Source organism: Dinoponera quadriceps, unplaced genomic scaffold (assembly GCF_001313825.1).
Source record: "Dinoponera quadriceps isolate SergipeBrazil2010 unplaced genomic scaffold, ASM131382v1 scaffold1609, whole genome shotgun sequence".
NCBI lineage: Eukaryota > Metazoa > Arthropoda > Insecta > Hymenoptera > Formicidae > Dinoponera > Dinoponera quadriceps.
Window position 1 is genome coordinate 450398 of NW_014555756.1, and position 22101 is coordinate 472498.

At 45.4% G+C, this 22101-nt stretch overlaps 4 protein-coding genes across 17 annotated transcripts in view; 2 read left to right on the forward strand and 2 right to left on the reverse strand.

Moving 5' to 3' along the window:
- Positions 1–8628, forward strand: part of LOC106745369 (ubiquitin carboxyl-terminal hydrolase 47) — a 10451-nt gene extending 1823 nt beyond the window's left edge. For 5 of the 13 annotated variants that reach the window (XM_014620919.1, XM_014620923.1, XM_014620922.1 and 2 more), the window contains exons 3-18: positions 472–678; positions 785–1022; positions 1140–1318; positions 1401–1575; positions 1641–1762; positions 1857–2050; positions 2134–2348; positions 2520–2743; positions 2821–2988; positions 3069–3447; positions 3570–3935; positions 4029–4472; positions 4575–4831; positions 4936–5298; positions 5395–5561; positions 5684–8628. In XM_014620919.1, the coding sequence (XP_014476405.1) occupies positions 475–678; positions 785–1022; positions 1140–1318; positions 1401–1575; positions 1641–1762; positions 1857–2050; positions 2134–2348; positions 2520–2743; positions 2821–2988; positions 3069–3447; positions 3570–3935; positions 4029–4472; positions 4575–4831; positions 4936–5298; positions 5395–5561; positions 5684–5834 (3846 nt within the window). In that variant the 5' untranslated portion in view covers positions 472–474 and the 3' untranslated portion in view covers positions 5835–8628. The other 8 variants (XM_014620916.1, XM_014620927.1, XM_014620917.1 and 5 more) reach the window with 8 other exon arrangements.
- Positions 8629–8972: 344 nt separating this feature from the next.
- Positions 8973–10556, reverse strand: LOC106745373 (dual specificity protein phosphatase 3-like). The gene is made up of 4 exons (XM_014620932.1): positions 10201–10556; positions 9637–9830; positions 9320–9543; positions 8973–9238 (listed from the first exon to the last, which is right to left on the reverse strand). The coding sequence occupies exons 1-4, from the start codon at positions 10231–10233 to the stop codon at positions 9030–9032; spliced, it is 660 nt and encodes a 219-aa protein (XP_014476418.1). The 5' UTR covers positions 10234–10556; the 3' UTR covers positions 8973–9029.
- Positions 10557–11100: 544 nt separating this feature from the next.
- Positions 11101–12327, forward strand: LOC106745359 (negative elongation factor E). Its single transcript, XM_014620905.1, has 3 exons — positions 11101–11282; positions 11430–11923; positions 12071–12327. The coding sequence occupies exons 1-3, from the start codon at positions 11199–11201 to the stop codon at positions 12312–12314; spliced, it is 822 nt and encodes a 273-aa protein (XP_014476391.1). The 5' UTR covers positions 11101–11198; the 3' UTR covers positions 12315–12327.
- A 213-nt stretch (positions 12328–12540) lies between these two features.
- On the reverse strand, positions 12541–21869 carry LOC106745356 (serine/arginine repetitive matrix protein 2). Of its 2 annotated transcripts, XM_014620900.1 has the most exons (5): positions 21687–21869; positions 20512–21518; positions 19164–19530; positions 14071–17538; positions 13741–13856 (listed from the first exon to the last, which is right to left on the reverse strand). In XM_014620900.1, the coding sequence occupies exons 2-5, from the start codon at positions 20685–20687 to the stop codon at positions 13833–13835; spliced, it is 4035 nt and encodes a 1344-aa protein (XP_014476386.1). In that variant the 5' UTR covers positions 20688–21518; positions 21687–21869; the 3' UTR covers positions 13741–13832. The 2 variants fall into 2 exon arrangements, with proteins under 2 accessions (XP_014476385.1, XP_014476386.1); XM_014620899.1 differs by having other exon boundaries at positions 12541–17538; positions 21687–21848.
- Between the last annotated feature and the right edge of the window lie 232 nt (positions 21870–22101).

Consider the following 22101-nt stretch of genomic DNA (forward strand, 5'->3'; position numbering starts at 1 on the left):
GGGGGGGGGGAGGGATTGTAATCTCGGAGAAGAGAGCCATTTCACAAGCTTGGTTTAGACATTCTAAATATAGCTGGAGGCTCTATAGGCTTTCCGTACTGTGTCGTGCCATGCAGAGCAGCATTCTGCTGTGTTGCGTAGATCTTGCTCATTTTCTGCTGTCAGTATGGCACAATGCCAATTTTTATCTGAAAGTATCTGATAAATTTCTAATAGTTGTCTCTTCGCATACTTTATATCTGTGAATAAAGAGAAGTGCTGTATTCTTTACTTCAATATTATATCACAATTTTATTTTTATTATTTTTCTCTTGCTTTTTATTCTAAGAGGTTAACAACAGTATAACATGACCATTTGTTCCATGAAAACTTTATTGGAATGTGTGTATGTGAAGATTAGTGATTCCCCTTCAACTCAGCCGCAATATTCGACGCAGTCAGATTAATGTATTCGCATTGTTTCACTTGCAGATCATGGTTTGTAGAGCTGGTGAAAAGATTCAAGTATGTGCGATTCAATTTACTACGCCTTTCGAGGCTAATCATAAGCTTTGCACTAGCAACAAAATTTCCTTATTTGTATCTACACGCGTGAAGGATCTTTACAATTACATCGAAGAACATTATCACATCCGGGCAGATAATTTTAAGTTATTTTTATTCACGTCGTGCCAGATGGTTATTAATTACATTCTTTAAATATCCAGTATTATACATGTGATATACATACGCATAGTCTCATTTCTAATTTGTGTGTTTTGATATAATCCAATGTTTATGGTAGACCGATTTGTCCGAAGTGAAAGACAAAACGATGGAAGAAATAGGAGTGGATTTCTCGGTCGATCCGAATGAAGCGAAAAATACTCTCTTTGTTACTGATCCCACAAGTTCTTCCTGGTCGCAAAAGAACCCGGACTATGGTTTGCCAACGTATAATCTCGCAGCTGCACCGCCTCTCTACAGTCGACCTTTATGGGGAGAAGATGATAACTTCAAAAATTTCATTAAAACTGAGACAAGTACATACAATATGTCTGAATTAAGAAATTTTATTTATTTTTTTAACACATGTACTCGATATAACGTAAAGATCCCTTTATCATTTCAAGCATACATCTAACAATGCTTTCTTTAAGGTTACGTTGGTTTAGTCAATCAAGCAATGACTTGTTACCTGAACAGTCTTCTCCAAGCACTGTATATGACACCAGAATTTCGTAACGCGTTGTACAATTGGGAATATGTGGATGGCTCGGAAAAGGATGAAGCCCTGAGTATACCGTACCAGTTGCAGAAGTTATTTCTAAATCTGCAGGTACAGTACTCGTTTATATTTGCATTTATTTAAAATTTACATTTTTTTTTAAATGAATAACACAATACGTGTCTTCAAACAGACGTCCACAAAGTCCGCAGTAGAGACTACATCCTTAACCAAAAGTTTTGGCTGGGATTCTACCGAGGCATGGCAACAGCACGACATTCAGGAGCTTTGCAGAGTTATGTTTGACGCATTGGAACAGAAATTCAAGAACACAGAACAGGCTGACTTAATCAACAGACTCTACGAAGGTATAAAACTCATCACTGCGTATTTGTGAGAACAGTCTCCATAATTTGCCTTCTACGTTGCGCAGGAAAGATGATTGATTACGTTAAATGCCTCGAGTGTGGGACTGAGAAATCAAGAGAAGATACGTTTCTTGATATCCCATTACCGGTCAGACCGTTTGGAAGTAACGTTGCGTACACCTGTGTGGTAATACATTATTACGTTGCAAAATCTTGAATATAATTTTACTCACACATTTGTCTGTGTATCTGTATGGAAGACAAAAAACTTGGCTTTATAGGAGGAAGCAATCAGGGCATTTGTCCAGTACGAAATCTTGGAAGGAGCCAATCAGTACCACTGTGAGAAGTGCAATAAGAAGTGCGATGCGCATAAAGGATTAAAGTTCACGAAGTTTCCATATTTATTAACTCTACATCTTAAGAGGTTTGATTTCGATTACAAAACTTTTCACAGGATCAAGCTCAATGATAGGTGAGCTTATTGGGAAATTGTGCGCTTGATCGAAGAAAATCCGTTTCACTCGTGATCTCACTTTGTTACTTTTGCCGCCGCAGAGTCACGTTTCCAGACATACTGAATTTAAACCCCTTCATCTCGTCCACAACAAGTCAAGAGTCTCCGGGTGGCGAGGAAGACATTGGTTTAGGCATCAAATGCGACGATAGTTCCACAACGGATAGCGGCACATTGGATGATGATTGTATACCGTGTGACAACAGTCTCTCCAACAGCAATCACTCAGCCAATCACGATCAAGACGATGACGAAGGTAATATCTTGGGCGCTGTTGCCTTAATCTTTAAGTAAGAATAATCAAATTTTTAATAAAGGATCGAGTGTCTCTTCATCAGAGTGTCTCTTCATCTAATCATCCGGAGATTGGCGCAGTCTTATCGAGATTACGTGAAAATTGTCGTTGAAAACGCTTATCTGTCGACAGGCATAGATATGAGCAACGGGCCGTCGACATCGAATTGTACCGTACATAACCACGAGAACGAGAAGAATCGCGGTACCTATATGCTGGGAAGAGGCCCATATCAATATGAATTGTTCTCCATCATGATCCACAGTGGAAGTGCGAGTGGAGGCCATTATTACGCTTACATTAAGGATTTTAGGACACAAGAGTGGCTGTGTTTCAACGATCAGAGCGTGACGCAGGTACCTGAGGGGGAGTTTAGTAGTTTAAAATGTCTAAAGTAAGCCATCGACGGCTCACGTTAGCATTTTGATGTCAGATCACCCACGATGACATTCAGAAGACGTACGGTGGTGGGCCCACAAGGGCGTATTACAGCGGTGCATACAGCAGTAGCACGAATGCGTACATGCTCATGTACAGGCAAATCGATCGTGCTCGTAATTCCTTGCCTATGCAAGTCCAAGATTTTCCGCGACATATCCAGGTAGTGAGACGTTCGAGTTTCGAATGAAAAATCCCACATGTATATTAGTATGTTATCTCATATACGGTGCTTATTTTTAGGAATTACTGAAGAAGATGAAGGAGAGCGAGGATAATGACAGGAAAAATCGCGAGAAACAGATGTCGATACCCAGGCTGAAGGTTTACTGTCATCATCCGGTGAAGGGGAAGTTGATGGACATCAAGTTATACCTTATGGCCGACACTACTTGGGTCGAAGCGACTGAGCAAGCGTACAAGAAATTCGGCCTTGAGAACATCGTGAATCTGGATCAGTGTCGTTTAGTTAGTTACGACCATAACATCGACCTGATAGAATGTAGTTACGATGACAGAGAGCAAGAGTCCGTTGCTAGTATTTGGCAGAATCAACACGGATTCGATTTGTTGTTAGAAATTCGCCGTAAAGATCAGAAGTTCGAGACATTCTTGCCAGGTGGTAAGTATGCACGCATCCGCATGTGCGCACGCATGTGTTGCACAGCTAATTATGTATTATATATATATGTAATCACAAGTAGTCAAACCGACGATGAATCTCTGATCACGTTCATCCCGTAGGAGTTGCCACAAAGGTGTTTGTCATAGATGTAGCTAGAGAGGAGGTAATTGACGGTCCGATCAATATCCGAGGTTTATTGTCGCAAAGTGTTAAAGAGTATAAACAAACCGTAGGAAAAGTAATTAATATGGATCCTAAACAAATGAAAATAATATTACCAAAGTACTCAGACTCGTATGATCTCGTGGAAAACGACGATAGCGATCTTCAGACTGAAGGAATTTATAACGTGAAAAAAGTATTCGTATTAACGATGAACGATACTGATAATAACAAACCTCTTCAAGAATCGACGGTGTATAAGATCATAAAGAACTTCAAGTACGTTATTTCCCTACACATTCAGTTGCCGGATATCAGCAAAGGTGAGTCATTTGTGCATATATATATATATATATTCGTAGGTACGTGATTATATAATATAATGATTACTAAATTACAAACAATTTTTTACGCAGAAGCGTTGGAGGAATTGAATATCCCGTCATTGGTAGATAAATACGAGGAAAAGGAGAAACCCATCAGCAACGGCTTGCCGAAACTGGGCGTTACCGAGTCACATTGGGACGTAAATTCGAAGTATAATGAAGCCTCCAAAGGTAGCGTCGCACGTAGCAACGAGGACACCACCATACGGAACATAAGCCCTCAGTTGGGAGAAGCCGAGGAGTGGAATACTCCCGAGCAGAGTAACAGCGAGGACAGTAGCCTCAGCGACAGCGACAAAACGTTGGTAGGCGACGCACCGGAGGACGAGGATCCCCGACCGCCGACTTCATGGGAGCCCCGTCGCTTCCGCGACGCGGAGATTTCGAAGCAGTTCGAGATAGAAAACTGGGACATCGGTGACGATTCTGATTGCTATTTCAAAGCGACGCCGCACATGGATAGCACTCAAAAACGTGAGTCATTCGATTCAAACCTTTTTCTTTTTTTCTAGCGACTTCTAGTGACGTCGTATATCGGTCGGTGTCTTGATTCGATGCTGTCTTCTTGTTTCGCAGTACTTAAGGTATTAGTAGACAAGAGAATGAGATTGAGTACCTTGAAGAAAGAACTGGAGCCGCTCGTGGGTGTATCCGTGGAGTACTTCAAAGTTTTTCGCCTATCGAATGATACCGGCGAATCGGAGTGCAGCTGCTTGACAGAACAGCTCAACTCGTACAACGACGGCGAAAGGCTCAGCATAAAACTCGGACGTGCCCTGCGTAGTGGAGAATTCAAAGTGAAACTGTATCAGTTATTGATCGACTCTATTGAGGTACGCACGATAATGATCGTTCTCTTCCTACATGTGCATACAAAGTATCGTCGCAATATATATCGCCGATATCTTTTATCTAACGCGATTAATATTTCGTTCAGCCTTACAAATTTTTGTGCGAATGGATCGTCTCGAAAAACATGACGGTCGGACAAGCGAAGAAGGAGATACTGGCGGAGATCAAGAGAAAGTACGACATCGACATACCGTATGAAAGATGCAGGCTTAGAGAAAAATATTGCAAAACAGCGTCGAAGGTGTTCTTGGACGAGCAGAAGTTCGACGACCTCCGGTCACACTTGCAATTCGAGATGATTATTCAAGAGCTGCCGGATAAAGAGACGGTCACGGACTCCAATCAGATTGTCTTGTTTGTCAGGAGGTGGTTGCCGGCAAAGTTAGTGCTGGAGCAGTTCCAGGAGATAGTTCTGGAGAATAGAACCGTCGAAAAACTAAAGAAGAAGGTAAGTCGCGCGGGGAAAGTTATTTGTTTTTTTTATTGAAAGATGGAAGAGGATGATATACGGGAACTAATTTTCATTGATCTCCCTTATTCTTAGCTCTCCTCGATATCAGATATTCCGGAGGAATATATCAATATAGCGAAGGGGAAAGGCGCTTTTCCGTGCGACAATTCCGTGTTGCGAATCCAAAACGAGCATGACTGGAACGAACATAATGATAGTCTGTCTATCAACTTCGAAGATGGTGACGTCTACTTATATAGGTATATTATTATTATTATTATTATTATTATTATTATTATTATTATTTATAATATATATATACATTATATTGAATTTGATCTGTCAATGAATATCTTAATCATGACTGTTTCTTAAATTTTAGGGATAGTAGGGAAAATCCGAAACGACTAAATCCTGACGAGGTAATGGAAATCGCTTTTAAAGAGAATTCACGCTTAACGCCGCTTTCTACTACTTCGAGTTACAGTCCACGTCGGGAGAGAGCACTTAAAATATATTTGGATACCAAATGATCGTCCATAGAGAGAGAACACGCATCTCCTAAAAATCAGTTGCTAAATAGGCAAGTGTGCGAACACAAAACATTTGCACACAAGATGTTTGTATGTTGGCCATTTGTGAAATCAAAATTTCACCAAATGCCGAGTGTTTTGTGTTCCAGTGTGTCTTCAGCATTTCGAAGCTTCCGCGTTCCTGAAGGTTTTCGGCTTTTTGTAATTATTAGACTTTTGAAATTGTTTGGATTCATGAGATATATAGTAACACGTCATTTCGGGTCTCGGTTATCGCATCAAGTGTTGAGATTTCTAGGACTCGTATGGAGTATAAAATATCTGATAATATCCGGTCTGTTGAATCAGTTTTCCATCTATGCGAAATCCAACTAAAGAGCACAATTGTCGATTAAGAAACGAAAGGAAACGAAACCGATGAGAGGTGGGCGGTGAAGAAATTTCTTGATATACGCTCGACGAAAGTTCATATATGCGAGTTATTGACTTCTCAGTTTCTTGCATAACTACGTAACTTGAATTCCTGTCACTTCCTTATTTTGGCGAATCTGCTCGATTTCCCACTGTAGACAATTTTTATATACATACACCTCTCTATATACTTGTTTAAAGGAACATATAAGGCATTGATCTTTTCGTCGAAAGGCTTTCATACACGTCTAGTATCGAAAGGCATCACCTTCGTCCAACACACTTTCGTCATCGTTCCTTTTGTTGTCACTTGTCTCTGGTATAACGATGTTTATTAACCCTTTTAATGCCAAACAATAGACGACATTCTTCTGTTCTGCTAATTGAGCTTACGATTTTCTTAACGGAGGCTTCAATAACTTTTATCACCATCTTCCGAATCCGATCATTTGTACTAATAGCATTAACTCGACTTGTGCCGAAACCCACATGTACAAATGTGATTAATCTTTTAATAACAGATATGTTAGTTACGTATTGATTATCTTTTAATTAATCATTTAACTATTATTTGCTATTCGCTATTAATGTATAACGTTCAAAGACAATAGTGCAATCATTTTTGAGAGAGAGGAATCTCGAGTGAAACGGGATATTATTTGTTTCTCCTCGCCATATTATTGACGTACAAATCCTGTAGCATACTGCTGGGTAAACTTATTCGCTTATATTTATATTTGATATTGGGGTTTTATATTTCATGATTTATATTCATTATTATACCTTGCGTAATTTCTGAAATGATTATGAAAAATGTTTTTGAAAAGAACGGTTATGAAAAATATTGTTACGATATAATCAATATATGCACAAGAAGAGATTAATTTCTGGTCATATTTATTATTTTTTAATTTGGAGTTTTCTTGTGTAATTTAACTGTAAATATTGTATCAGTGTAAGTTTTTTTTTAAATTTATTTTTACGCGAAAATGTGCAAGCTTTTTATATTTTATACCATGTGTTGAATCAAGGTTAAAAATATTATTTTGCATTTACTAGATATTTAATTTAAAATAACTTTCGCTTTCTTCTCTCTACTGCAAAAAACATGGCATTGGAAGGGTTAAAAAACATAAAATTTATACTACATTTCCCATACATATCGTTTTAATTAAATCGCTTTAGTGGCAACAAATGTGTGGCATGACAGCAGAATGAAAGTGATTCCTCTAAGGGAAAGAAACTTTACAACAAGTTTTTCGCGTGTTTTGCATTATTTTTAAAACGATGTTGGCTGTTGTATGGCAAATTAATTACGTCTTTGTAATGTTTAGCGTAGATGTAACGTATATTTATTGCATATTTGTTATTGCGAAATAGTTTTCGGATTATACTGTAATTACCGCGGGTACGCATCCATTACATTACATATAGTAACGGCCCAAATGAACAAAATAAGAGAATGTGTAAGATACGATTTGTACTAGCGAAATTTATGTTGGAATAAGTTGTAATACACTTTTAGTTGAAAAATTGAAACCTAATATAGCACCCGCTTGAACACTGTTCTCAAAGGAATACTCAAGCTTTCGATTTTATTCATACCTGGATGCACATCGGAAATGTTTGATTAAAATTTAAAACGTTACATATACGACGAGTAACGTTTGAAAAAATATATCGAGTGTTTCTTAACGATATATTAATCTGTCTCGAGAGTCGGCGGTACTGAAATACGATTACGAGCTCGTCCTCATATTTTGTGCAGTATTTACCTTGTTTTGCCGCAATTACAGAGAAAAGATAACGTAAATATTCCTAATTTCCAAAAATAGAATGTTCATTGCTTTAGTCACCAATATTTATCTGCTTAAAACCTGCTTTCACATGGCATTCTGTTAACTGTTTTTCTTTCCCTTTTTTCCTCTTTTTTTTCCTTTTTTCTTCTAAAGATGAAAGATTGATAAACTGGACCAAGTGGTAACTTAATAGTTCTATTTGTTGCATCTTTATTTATTTTGTTATCCTCTATTAACATTTTATTTATCACTCGAGCTAGGCTTTAAACATAGTTTGATCATTGTTTCTTTCTTTTTTATAATCACTGAATGAGAAAGAATGTCGACGCTGTGTCTTTTTAGCAAGATAGATAACAATAAATTTAAGAGACAGTGAAAATACACATTTGATCCTTTTTATGGATAAGTTAATTGTAAAATTACGGAATATATCTCTATTGACACTAATATGGATTGTAATTTAAAATTCTCCAATCACCGACGATTAAGGGTTATTCTCTGTATAATACACCGAAGTTATGAAACAAATTATATTTATAATTATTAACAATGAAATACTAAAATGTCTGAATTTGCTATTTAAATATATTATTACCCGTATTTTATTCCCTCTGATCCTTATATACTTAATTAGAAATATACAGGATGCGTTTTACAAATCTGTGTCGTTTCACGCAAAAGTTGAAGGGTGAGAGATTACAAATACTAACTAATTTTTTGTCTTATTACAGGGATATAATTTGTAACATTCATAAAATACACATTTTCTTAAATAATATTTCTCGATTAAATGTAACTTGAATTACGTCAACAGATATATCTCATTTTATACATATATAATTTTCTTTATAGATATTTAAAATATACATAAAAAGTCCTGACTCTTACAGAAAATTTCAATGATTCTATAAGCGGGAGCAAGACTTGATTAAAGAAACATTAAAATTTTCACATATATTTGGCAAGGTTCGTGATAATTACATGTTCAACAACGAGACTTCAATTGTTGTCTGCGCAAACGATTGTCTAATCGTGCTAATTGTTCGAGAAAACCAGCGTTTGGATGGACATCTCGACATACACGGATCATTCGCAAGGCGTCGACTGCTAACATTTTCTTTTTTATCATTAAATATGCAAGGACACAAGTGGCACTGCGAGATACACCCTGCATGCAATGTACGAAAGCTTTACCTGAGACAAACGGAAATTTTTAATTTGTGTAATGAATATCATATCACGATGAAAGATAGAAGATTAACATAGTCAAGTTACCTCCTGTGGACATTGCTTCATCAATAAAATCAGCTACTGTGTAGAAGTATTTACTAATGTCTGCTGTAGGTAAATCTGTGACTAGAATACCGTAATATTTGATATTTGTATCTGCATAATAATCACTATCCGTGTTGACAAATCCAAATCTTTTCCCCTCGGCGGCATTCAGTAAGTGAGTTATACCTAGCATTTCAAGATACTTCTTGTTCTTTGCTGTCACGCTGCGTAAGGAGATCATTGGGATGGTTTAGTTTCAGAATGATTTAGCTTTGTTATTAATTTGTTCTAATTTTTCTGTACTTTTGTATGCTCACCCATTGCCAATATATATTCTAGGATACACTTCGTCACAGTCAATCTTTTGATGAGCTCGAAAGTATTGCAGGTCCTTAATATTAGGATCATAACTTGATCCTGGCAATGGTTGGAATTCTGTTTTTGTTTCATACAGAGCATACGTTAATTCAGCTCCTGTTGTTTCTCCACCTGGTAGTGGTTGCCGGAAATCCTGAGTATATAAAATAAATATCAGCACGTAAATAAGTAACAAGAAACATGCGTGTTCATAAGATTTCATAAATTGTCAAGTGTTTGCAATTCGAAAATTATCGCTTTGATATTGATATTTCAATTTAAAAAATAAATAAATAAATAATAAGAAACATTGTGTGTTCATAAAATTTCATAAACTATCAAGTGCTTACAATTCTAAAATTATCGCCATCGATATTAATAATTATTCAATAAAAAAAAAATGCTCTTATATAGTTCGGAGAATCAATACATTAGTTATATGTAACGGATACAGGAGAGAATTGTTACAATTTTAATTGCGCGTTATTGTTTTGGAGTGAAGGTTTGTTGAGTAAATTCCTTACCCGATCATTGTCTCGCCATGTGACCCTCCTCATCGTGCGAACTACGGTAAACTGTGGTCCTCAGTACGTAATAAAAAGGAAGAAAGTGTGATCACATTCAAAATTTATTTTTACATTATATTGCGAAACCCTGTGGGCAAGCTAAATAAAACTTGCAGTGTGCGTCACGAATGATGGGTGCGGTCCGTTTGATGCTTCTGTAGGTTCCAAAATTTTTGTTACACGAAATTACCACAGTATATGTATAACCAGTAGTGGCATTCCGAATCGGTCCGTTTGATATTAACGTCTGAAGTCACGTGACATGCCGCCATGTTCTTGGTAGTAGCAGCGCACTAATATTTAAATTAAGAAAACGAAAGGCAACTCATAATTTCTATATAAATATTGAAAATTTGCAATATATAAATATTATAAATATTGAAAATATAACATTAAAGTAACGCAAGTAATCATACAGAAGTGAACAACAAAATTAATAAATAATATATATATTGTATTACAATGTATTATATAATATAATTTGTGTGATTTCTAACAAATAGATAATATTTTTACCTTTATATTTAATATTATTCATAAGCAAATTGATACATATTGTGATCGTTTATAATTGAAACTTTGCACAATGAATAAATGGAAAGAATTGACTTTAGGGTTTTTTTAGGTTAGTTTTAGTATTTTAGAATCTAAAGCTCGATTCGGGCTGGAGTGCCATTGGAATGGAAAGTGGCGACTCGTAGCGGAAACTTTTCAAAGTCTAATACTGATATCCGAGAGTAATAACGAGTCAAAGGAATTGCTTGACCCCTTATTCCACTTCGAAAATTAGTTCAGAAGTCTCCGCTACGAGCCGCCACTTTTCCCGACGAGAAATCAAAGTCGTGGTAAAATCAACAGGACTCTCCTGTCATTCACCCGTAAACAATACGAAAGCGTGGTTCGATAAACTCTCTTAAACATTTTCGGGATATTTATCGTTGTATCACGTGTGAAATATGGTTTACTTACATTTTCCGTCGAATAAATACACGGAGGAGGAAATGATGCTGCAGGCTAAATATAACAAACTTAAAAGAAAGGTACGTAGTGTAAGGTTAGACTTGTATCAATATTGAAGATTATTTTATTAATCGTTTATATCAGATCGATAGATATTCCATTGGTACTCAAAGATTTTTTTACGTACCATCGAATACATGCGCACCGTTGTTTTCTTGATATTACAGAAAAAGGCATTGCAAGATCTGAAAGCTCCCAAGCAGGAAGCAGAACGTATTCCTCAAGCGCCAAAACGACCGACGGAGGCGAGAGATGCGCGCGAAGTCGCCAAGAAGTTGATTAAGTCCGGTGTAATTACAGCTCCGAAAATACCCAAGCGACCGGAACAAACTTTCAAGAGACCCCGTGGTTTAGAGAGAAAATTGAACAGTACAGAGAAAACCATTAGCTCTTACCAACCATTCTCAGCCACTCAACTGGAGGAGGAGGAAACGGAAGCAGCAAGGCCTAGAGTAAAAGACTTGTACGATAGTTTTGTCAGCGCTGAAAATACTGACGACAAGAACGTCGCTGACACGCAATCTGTAGCTAAGCCAGAAATTAAGCCACGAGGAGGAAACACAATATTCGTGTGTGGTTATAAGATAACAGAGGATTACCTTAAGAAACATTTCCAGAGTTTTGGGAATATCATTAATATCTCGATGGAAGTGGAGAAGAAGTAAGTACAGGATGTTTTACTGTCGTACAGGTTAGGTTTAAATAATGACGTGTACATTGAGGAATTTAACATATGAAATATTTCTATAGACATACAACTATAGATACAACAATAATTGGTTCTATAATTTCTTTTCGTTTTTTATAGCCGTGGGTTTATAACTTTCGAGAAAGCTGATGCAGCCGAAAGAGCGATCAGCGAAATGGACGGCAGTATGGTTTCTTCGATCCAGTTGAAAGTATCGTTAGCCAGGAGGCAACCTATAATCGAACCCGTCACCGATGCCATGTCTAGTTCTATGTGGTCACCGATTGCAGCTAACTATTCTCAGAAAAGTGTGCACAAAGATAGGCGGGATCTTAAAGTGTACGAAGAGGATCTTTTTCAATAAAGACTAAGGTAGAAATACCTTCGTTGTCACTGCCTTGCACACGATGCAAGTTACATAGTCATTTGAATATATTTCATATCTACTTTCTTAAATAATATTTATGCTATTTATTTCGAATGTTACACCTTATCATTGCGGATACCCAGGAGTTCATATATCCGATAGATACCTCTTACATTAATGATATATTAGACATTTTGCGTGCTTCGATACAATTATATATCTGTGATGCTCGGAATAATTATATATTTGGCACAATACGGTGTAATACAATTTATTTCTTTACAAACCTGTCTTTCGCTTCATTTCGTTACATTATTTCGACATTTGTACAAGAGCTACAATTCCGTTTTTCAATTTCTCACTCCGTTCTATTTCTGCATACGTACATTTTTTTTTCTTTGCTTTTCAATCATTTTCTCCGACGTGAAATTATATTGTTATACAAAATAAATTTACAAGAATATGAAATTTTAATTTCTACGAACCAGTGAACCCTATACGCGAATCGGTATATGCAGTATGTATAGGCAAATGTGGATCGTGCATTGCAGACCGACCGTGTTTATTGAGGCGGATTAAAATAATCCCAGTGGTGATAATACGTTACAGTTCGCGTGCTACCGAAGTAATATATCAACAAGCCTGCGATGAGAAGTAAGAGGGCACATATCGCCAGTTCCACCTCTCTGACCTTCTCCACCGTGTCGTCGCTCCTCAACGTCGACGCCAGGTACCTCGTGAAGTGCCTCATGGCTCTTATGCCGGCCGTACGGAGAGCGTGGAGCAGCTGCTGCGTAGCGTCCGCAACACCGGGCTCTTCGGTGGTATCACGTTGGCTCGTCGTCGTCGTCGGTGTGTCGCTCAGAGAGAAGAACTGGCCTGGAATCTCGGAGGCCGGGAAAGCAATGAAATGTGTCGTGCTGAGGGGGAAGGGGGGTACTGGCGATTGAGAGGACTCCCTTTGTCCAGTCTGAGGGGGTCGTCCCGTGTCAGAAGTTTGGGAAATGACGGCACGCTGAGCGGCGTACTTCGGGGCGTCGTGTTCCGCATCGGAAGAATAGGAAATAACGGCACGCTGCGGCCGAGCGTCTATCGAGATATCGCGGCCCGGTGTCGCGTCGGGCGTGTCCGGGGTCACCGAGATGACCGGCGGCAATGAGCGGACCGGCGACGCGGTTTGCCGCGTGATACCTCTCGCTGGCGAGGGGGATCTAGATCTCGACTTGCGAGGAACTTGTTCTGTGCTGTCGGACGCATCGTCCTTGTCGCAGCCACGAAGACACGTAGATGTTGCGGTCGACTCGGTAGTGGTGGTAGTGGTAGTGGTGGTGGTAGTAGTAGTAGTAGTAGTAGAAATAGTAGAAGTAGTCTGGTCAGAGCTACTCGGAGGTTCGGCCGCGCGTTCCGGTGATACCCTCAATTCGGAGGACCGGCTCGTGGGCACGTCCGACGCCGGAGGGAACGAGGCACGAGATTCGTCCACCACGTGGGGGCCCGACGTGGTGGCTGGCGAGCTCAAAGTAAGGGGGTGTTCGGAATCTAAAATTCGTAACGACTTATCTTGAGTATCCTGAGCGGCTGTAATTGTAAGCGGGTGGTGTGTGACGGGCTCGTCTCTACCCGTTGACTCTAACTGATCTATCGTAAGTGTCTGTGAGAGAAGGGAGTCTGGGCTTGCAACGGGGGGAGCGACTGAGAAGAGGGTGTGTGGTGCTTCCTTATCCTGGGTATCTAATACGTCAGTTTTAACAACCTTTTGCTCCTCGCCAGCCTCCCCGGGCATCCCCTCATCTTCCACAGCTGGCGGCTCGACGCGCATCGCTTCGACGGCCTCGTCGCCGGACACCTCCTCCGCCACTGCCCGCGAAAGCCGCTGTTCCTCGCTCGCTTCCGGCGCGGGAACGTCGGTCACTCGGCGACTCACCGCCTCTTCCCACTCTTGCTGCTGTCTCTCTCGCGCCTGGGAAATCGCCACGGTCTCCAAGTGGCTCCTGATGGCTATCAGCTCCCTGATGATGGCCGGCGACAAGCGCTCCTCCATGGTGCCGCCGCCTCGCAGTTCCGACGTTGCGATCACCATCGCGTCCACCTCGGACGCCACGATCTTGTGCGCCTCGATCTGCGACACGCTCAGCCGGTCGACCTTCAGATCGCCGACCTCGAGACTGCTGATCCTCAACGGCTCGTCGGAGAACAGGGCCGACCTGATCGCTCGTAACTCCTCCTCTTCTCTGCTTCGCTCCTGGAGATGCGGCGCCGACATGTGCCTGCTCGTCCGCTCGGTCTCCCTCGTAGGCGACGGTGCCGTCAACGACACCGTGTCGAACGCCATCCGACCGATCTCATCTTCCCGCTCCTCCTCTCGCTCCTCATCCTTCCTCAGGATGTGTGATATCAACGGCAACGGCGGTACCGGCGGTGTGCCCGTCCTGGACGGACTGGGTATGCGCTCCATCGACACCATCACCTGCGAGCCCGACCTGGAGGGCGTCACTATGAGCTTCGCCTGCGTCACTTCTTCCTCGATCACCATGTCGTCGGGCAGCGGGTCGGTCTGCGTAGCCGCCGTCGTCTCCGCGAACTCGAACGGGGTGCGAGGTCGCTCGACGACCGAATGTTCCCTCTTCGCCCTGGGTGGTCTCGGTGGTGCCGGCAACGGGCGACCCTGGATCTTGTGGAGCACCTCGTCCCTGTGCTCGTCGTCCAAGTCGATCTCGATGTACGGTGTGAACTCGTCGGCTGCCAAGAGCGTCGGCGTCGTGCTGACGGTGATCGTCGTCTCCGACGTGACCGTGTCGCTCGGGGGGCCCGCGAACCTACTGGCGGGTCCGAGGGTGCTGTACGCTCGCTGAGGTCGTTTCGGTGCGGCCGACCTCGGCGTGGTGGCGAACTTGTCGCGTCTTCTCCTGGGCGGCGGCGGCCTCGGCGGTTTCTCCCGTTTCTCCACGATCGCGTAGCCGGAGAGGTCGCGCGCCGAGCTGCTCTCGTCCGCCGGTATGTCCTCCTCCACGTATCCCGCCTCCGGCAGGGACTCCGCACCGTGCGACGTCCTGTCCTCATCGGCGGCGACCGACGTCGTCCTCGAGCGGGACCTCCTCTTCGGTGGCACCGGTGTAGCGTTCCTCGGCCCGATCAGTTCCTCGACGTCGTCCCGACTCGCGACGACGTCGCCCTCGGCAAGCAGCTGCTGCGACCGTCTCACCGGTGTCGTCGGCGCCTTCTTGGAAGCCGCGCTTTCCATCTTCCAGTCGCGATGACCGTTGCAGATCGGCTCGACGTTCCTCCGGTCGGCCACCGTGTCCCGGTGCGAGCGCTTCCTGCGCATCGGCACGGCCGGCGGCGGTGCGGAGAGGAAGGGGCTCGACGACGACTCCATGGGAGGCACGATGGTGGCGGGTGGTGTCGAGGCCGACAGTATGGACGTCTCCAGCGGCGGCTGCGACTGGCTGCGCAGCGACGACCTGGATTTCCTCCGCGCCGGCTTCACCACGACTATGTCGTCCAGCGGCTCCAGCTCTCGAGGCTCCGGCTGGATCGCACTTTCCGCTTGGTACACCACGCGATGTCTGGAGTCGCTCCGGGTGCGCTCGCGGAAGACCTCGTCGACGATCGACGCCTCCCGGCTGCGCCGCGCCCCGCGTTCCCTCTTCGGTCTGACCGGCGGCGCGACCTCCTCCTCCTCCTCCACCTCCATGGAATCCTCTTCCTTCCGCTTCCTCAACGAGCGCGTTCTCACGGGACGCTGGGGCGGCATCTCCTCGTCCTGCAAGGCGCACACGATCTCCGCCCTGAGGGCGTCTCGGATCTCGTCCGGCAGGTAGCTGCCGAGATTCATGTCGTCCTGACTGATGCCGCTCGCCCTCAGGAAGAACTCGTCGGAGTCGATCTCTTCGATGACCCCGCGGCGTCTGCGGTCGCAGGAGCTGCCGCTCGAGTGCTGCTGTTCCCGATCGGACCGCGTCGAGGAGGGCTCGTGCTCTTCCAGGTCTTCCTCCATCTCCGGCCCTTCTTCCTCCTCCTCCTCGGACGCCATCTTGCGGAACCGCCGCGGGTCCACCGCCATGAACGCACCCTCGTAGCCGGCTTCCTCCAGAACGCGCGGCATGTCCTCGTCCAAGGATCGCGACCTCGGGATCGGTCTGAACTTCTCCTCGAGCACCACCCGCTCGTCCGAACGCCAATCCTCCTGATCCTCCCCTTCGTCTCGGGGAGCATGTTTCGCTTCCTCGTCGCCGTACAGTCTCGGCTCCTCCTCAGGCTCGTAGGACTCTTCCTCCTTCCTCCTCGACGCCTTGTGGGACCTCCTCGGCGGTGGCTGGCGGTGGTCCGACACCTCCTGCGAAGACTCCTGCTCGTAGTCCATGTACTGTATCTCCTCGTCGTCGTCGTAGCGTCGCTCCTTCCTCGCGTCCTCCCACGGGATCGCCCGGGCCGCCGCCATGATCTCCTCCTCCGTTCGGACGGACAGCCTCGGCTCCTGGGGCTCCTCCAGCGAAGCCTGGTGCCACGGGGGCGAGCCGTCGCTCGCCGTCGCCTCAGCGCGTTCCTGAGAGGACGAGTTGCCGAAGTGTCGCGCCCATTTGGCGCCCAGAGGCTTGCCCTTCCGCGCGCGCGGGTACGTCGCGCTCTCCGCCGACTGTGCTCGGGAAGAGTCCTTCGGCGACGACGTCGCGTACTCGCCGCGCCTCTTCGACTTCTTGTCGAAGATGCGCGGGTACGTGGCGAAGTCGAAGATGTTGCGCTTCGAGCCGGCGGTCGACTCGGTCGAGCGTTGCTTCTGCTGTTCGCGCAGCGAGGGCGGCCGTTTGACGCGCGCGAGAGCGTCCGCCAGGCGGATGCTGGGCTTCTTGATGGTGAACTTCGACCTGTCCGGGAAGTTGAACTTAGGTCGCTCCGGCAGGTGGAACTTGGACCGATCGGGCAGGCTGAACTTCGGCCGGTCCGGCAGGCTGAATTTCGTCGTCTTCTCGGAGATGGACGTCCTGATTCGGTCCATCCGACTGGGCCTCTTCTCCGACGCGCGGGACTTGTCCGACTTGCCACCACCGCTGGCTGATGATCGCGCCGTCTTCTCGGCTTTCTTCCGTTGCGGAAAGGTGAACGTGGGCCGCTGGATCCCCCGGAGCCGAGAACGCAGCTTGCTGGCCTGGGTCTTCAGGCGTTGCGGCAGACCGCGCGCGCCCCGCCGAAGCGGCAGCTCCTCCATCGTCGACGAGTCTACCTGCAAGCGGCGGGAATGCTTCTGTGAGAGAGAGAGAGAGAGAGAGGATTCGGGATAGAAGAAGCGTCATTGAACAATCTAACGACGTCGGGAGACGACGAATCTTCATAATTCCTCTAATCTTTGTAATAGGTACATCGTTCGATTTCTTCTTAGAAGGACTTTGAATTTTCGCGGACTCGAAATGAGCTTCTTCGAGCTTGACGAAAATAGGCCGGAAATTCTGCCGTCGAGCGCGTCAATCACGTCAATCACGGGGTCCTTCTTCACGCGTGGCGTCGAATTCGTACTTCTTGTCTGCGATTCGATCGACGTTCTCATTGAAAAATAATAACAAGGTCGGGGGATGATTAATACCTCGAGTGCTACGCTACGAGAGCTGGCATATATTTTTGGTCGCGATTGCGCAACGGATGGAAAAGCTCGGGCGTTCTCTGGAACGTGACGCGAGCGCGATTGCACAATCGGACAGTGACACGTCCCAGTCTCTTTTTTTTTTTTCGCGCGCGGATTTCGCTAAATATAGTCACCCATTCTTCGGCGCGCGAGTAATGAACTGAAGAGACAATAAGAGCCGGTTTTCTCCGGTCTTACGATTCCCTTTGAAATTCCGTGGCTCTCCTATCGATTCGCGCGTGCGTCAGCTCTCTTTCTCTCTTTCTGCCTGGCCAGCTATATTTAATCCCATTTTATTTTATCCGAACAAATCGCGCTCGCGTCGATGAGTAGCCGGAAGGGTCAGCCGAATGCTCCGAGTTAACCCTTCGCACCCGAATAAAGTGATAAATTTAAGCTAGCTCTTGATAAGATTTGTTCCTTTTGTGTAGAATATAAGGAAGAAATGTACACAATTTCTAGGTCCCGCGAGATTTTGCCATGATTCTTTTTCATGTATCTTCGAAAGAATATTATATAATCTTCTGGAATTAAATAAATAAAATGAATAAAAAAAATGAAATGATAAAATACTTAAAAGTAAATAAGTAAAATATTTAAACCGAATGATTCTGAATTAAAAATACTTCTGAAACTGAAATAAGTTACGAAATAGAAAGAATCACAACGTGCGATAAGAAATGATTAAAATAATTTAAACCCTTGATTAAGGTGAGCTGAAGAAATTTAATTTAACAAAAGGGTCTTTAGGAGCAAAACACGGATGTTATAGTGTCATTAGAATATGAATATTATCGGTATTAATTTTATTTGTGGAATAAAAGGCATCCCACCCGGAAAGTGGTGAATGTACAGGTTCAACTGCTGGCTGAGGCAGTATTTTTCGCAACATGATGAAGTGGAATAAAAAAATCGCCTACTAATTAATTTAGCAATTGAATGGAAAGTTTCTCAGAGAAATTGGATTTACAATAACATCACTGGGACGCAAAGATTAGTTTAAGCGTGAAAGATAGACGCACCGCGCGCGAGATTAATCGAGAATATTCAGCACAGCCGTGCTTCGCTCCTACAAAAGTTCGTTAAATTTCTTCATAAAGAATTCAGTAAAAAAAGAAAAGAGAACTCAATTCTTTCAGCCCGGTAGATGAGAGCGGACACGCTGGTGCGAAGGATTAAAATAGGTCCCCGTGTCCGCTCGATCGGCGCGGACACGGCACGCTATTTACCTGACTGGTGTTGACCTCGCCGTCCGTCCTGGACTCGGTGTAGGGGGTGGGCGCGTCGAGGAACCGCTCCTCGAGTCTGTCTTGGAGTTGCTGCGCTGTCGGTGGAGGCTCCTGCTCCTCGGAGGTGTCGCCGTAGGTCGTCTCGCCGAGCTCGCGACCCTCCATCGCGCTGTCCTCGATCTTGCCGTCCAACGGGAGCACCAAGTCGCCGTCCAAGATCAGCTCGGCCGGCAGCCGAGCCCCCCGGTCGTCGATGCTGTCGTCGCTGTCGGCGACGGGCATCACGTCCGTGTCGGTGATCCGCACGACCGGCGCCATCGCCGGATGCGGCAGCGACGGCGGCGCGATCGGTTCGTATTCGTGCTCACTGTAGCGAGAATTCATGTTTCGCCCGTGAAATCTCTTTTGTATCGGGGCTCGACCCAGTTCGGTCGACCGCCTTCCCGCCGGCACTTTTTCCAAGTGCTCAAAGTGGATCTTTCTTTCTCTGTGTTTTCCGTGTCCGCCATAAATCAGGATTTTACAAGGTCGTTGAATCTGAACGTCCTACGTGCTGCAGGCGCGAAATGGTCGCGAAGGAAGCGAACGCCCGGACGAGATCGCAGTCAGGGGGTGGGTACTGTCGATCTCTCCGGGTATCTTTCGGAAGGATTTTTATCTGACCCGTGCGGGATGCAGCTTACGTCTCGATTACCGTGTTTCCATCGTCAACAATCGCCGGGAATGAACGTAGAAAGAAAGAGAAAGAGGGAGAAAAAGAGAGAGAGAGAGAGAGAGTCTCGGCATGCCTCCGCGACATCGGGAGATCGATGCGATTAGAAACTGATCCCGGTGTCTGTTATCGAACAAGTCCGTTGCAGTTTGACGATCCCGTCCAGCTCCGTTCCAGGAGGGTTGGCGCGGGCTGGCTGGTCGCACCGGTGCGCGTGGACACGGCTCGTGGGCGCCAGCTACGTACGCACGCACGGGGAACTGGACTTGGCAGATTCGGGAGCTGACCGAGCTTTCTATCTATAGCCAGCCGGGCGAACCTTAAATAGCCGCGGCGATCCGCGACGCGGTTTCGCACGGTGTAACCTATACCCTATGTATAACCAATGTCGACGATGGTAACACGGACAGGTCGAACGGGCAATCTCGCAGAGGGGAGAAGAGCGAGAGGGAAAGAGAGAACAAGAGAGAGAAACGGGGAAAGAGTGGGAGGGAGGGAGAAAGAGAGAGAGAGAGAGACCACCTTGCGTTATGAGCTACCCCATGCGAGGGTGGGTGATCGTGTTTTCACGCCGACGAGTCCGTCATGGTGGGATATGCGTGTCGTTCGTGGATGGTGTGCGCGAGATGTACTGACCTGCAGCGGACCGCAGGTGGCTGCTGCATCGTCCTGGATGACGGTCTGATGAGGAGAGCACGTCGTTCCGGCAGAAGCGAGTCGCTCTGGTAGAACTGACAGCCGCAACGGACCTCGCGTCCGAGGCTGGACGTCGACGACGCCCGCGAAGCGCGTCCTCGTTGCTCCGGCTCCATCCCCACCCCCGTGGAAGCCACGGAGGTCCCGCTCTAACCCACCTCCAGTCTCCTCTTCCTCTGCCTGTCTGTCTACCCACCCGACGTCGACGTCGGGAACGCGGCAGCCACGACGACGACTTTGTTTCGTCGTTCCTCCCGTGTCCGACGCACAGCGATGTCCTGCTCGTTGACGTCGTCCACGAGACGCTCTTCACCTCTCGATCGGAGGGCGGGAGAGAAAGAGGAATGGATAGAAATAGAGAGAAAGAGAGAAAGAAAGAGAGATTGAGAGAGAGAGAGAGGGAGAGACAGAGTGGAGAGAGGAGGAGGCTGAGCAGTCGCTAGAGCATCCCGCTGCAGCGGCTCCTAGACGACTCTCTGCAACCTCGGCTGTCCACCGCGAGCGCGACCGGAGCGGACATCGGATTATTTATAGCAACCCCGGTATTCGGCGGGCCGCGACACTACTACCTCGGGTATGCCCGAGCGGAGATCACCTGGTGGTGCGTTGCACGGCGCGCCGCGCGATAGGTCGCCGCGAATCGCCGTGACGAATCGTGTTGTGCGATTAACCGAGAGGAATTTAATTCGGGATAATTAGAAAGATGTCTCGTATGAATGTGGGTCTGTCGAATTAAAGGAAAAAGAGAGAGAAAAAGAGAGAAAGGGAGAAAGAGAGAGAGAGAGAACCGTTGGCAGTTACGATCTCGCGATTGGCCGAGTACCAAAGCGCGTTCGCGGTATTCTGCGACGCGTTCAACAACGTCGGTTCGCATCGGTTTCTTCGATCATCGGCGAAGGTCGACGCCAGTCGACACCAACCGCGTCTCCGACTATCGCGTTTACTGTCTGGAAAAGAGAAGCTGAGAAAGGAGCGCGCGAGATCACTCACAGAATTCGCGTGACAGTCGGACGAGCGGAATTTCTCAGCGACGAACCGAACGCCAGCCGCGCCACTAACGCGGCGCGAAATTAGGGTGCACCTGCGGTATTCCGCGATGCGTTAGCGTCACTTACCGGTGTCTTAATTAGCCGAAGAAGGTCACCCGCGCGCGCGGTGTATTCCTCGTCGCGGAATCATCGTAGCGGTTGCACGCTGCCGCGGTTAACGCGACGATGACGTTTCTCACTGGTGCCGGAGAGAAACTCGCGGTATAAACAAATTTACATGGAAAGAAATTAGTGTTAAATCAAGAACCGATGTTCTCATATATATATAAGCAAAGATATTATAATCTTCTTAGAAGATTTTTAGTCTTGAATGGAGTTCAAGTACTACTTGCGTGAATATAAATTCAGTCCAATCAAGGCTGACAGTCTTCTAAGAAGATTATGATATTTTTGCTTATATATGAGAATATCTATTCTTGATTCAAGACTAATTTTTTTCCGTACATAATTCGTTCATAAAACCCGAAAGTGTCCCTCGATA

Coding starts and splice junctions, on each gene's coding strand:
- LOC106745373 (XM_014620932.1), bottom strand. CDS start 10,233: ATGAGGAGGGTCACATGGCGAGACAATGATCGG. Junction 9,544..9,636: donor AGAATATATATTGGCAATGG/GTGAGCATACAA, acceptor CTCCTTACGCAG/CGTGACAGCAAAGAACAAGA. Junction 9,239..9,319: donor TGAAGCAATGTCCACAGGAG/GTAACTTGACTA, acceptor CGTTTGTCTCAG/GTAAAGCTTTCGTACATTGC.
- LOC106745359 (XM_014620905.1), top strand. CDS start 11,199: ATGGTTTACTTACATTTTCCGTCGAATAAATACACGGAGGAGGAAATG. Junction 11,283..11,429: donor ATAACAAACTTAAAAGAAAG/GTACGTAGTGTA, acceptor TTGATATTACAG/AAAAAGGCATTGCAAGATCT. Junction 11,924..12,070: donor TCGATGGAAGTGGAGAAGAA/GTAAGTACAGGA, acceptor CGTTTTTTATAG/CCGTGGGTTTATAACTTTCG.
- LOC106745356 (XM_014620899.1), bottom strand. CDS start 20,687: ATGGAGCCGGAGCAACGAGGACGCGCTTCGCGGGCGTCGTCGACGTCC. Junction 19,531..20,511: donor CCACCTGCGGTCCGCTGCAG/GTCAGTACATCT, acceptor TTCTCGCTACAG/TGAGCACGAATACGAACCGA. Junction 17,539..19,163: donor GCGAGGTCAACACCAGTCAG/GTAAATAGCGTG, acceptor CGCCGCTTGCAG/GTAGACTCGTCGACGATGGA.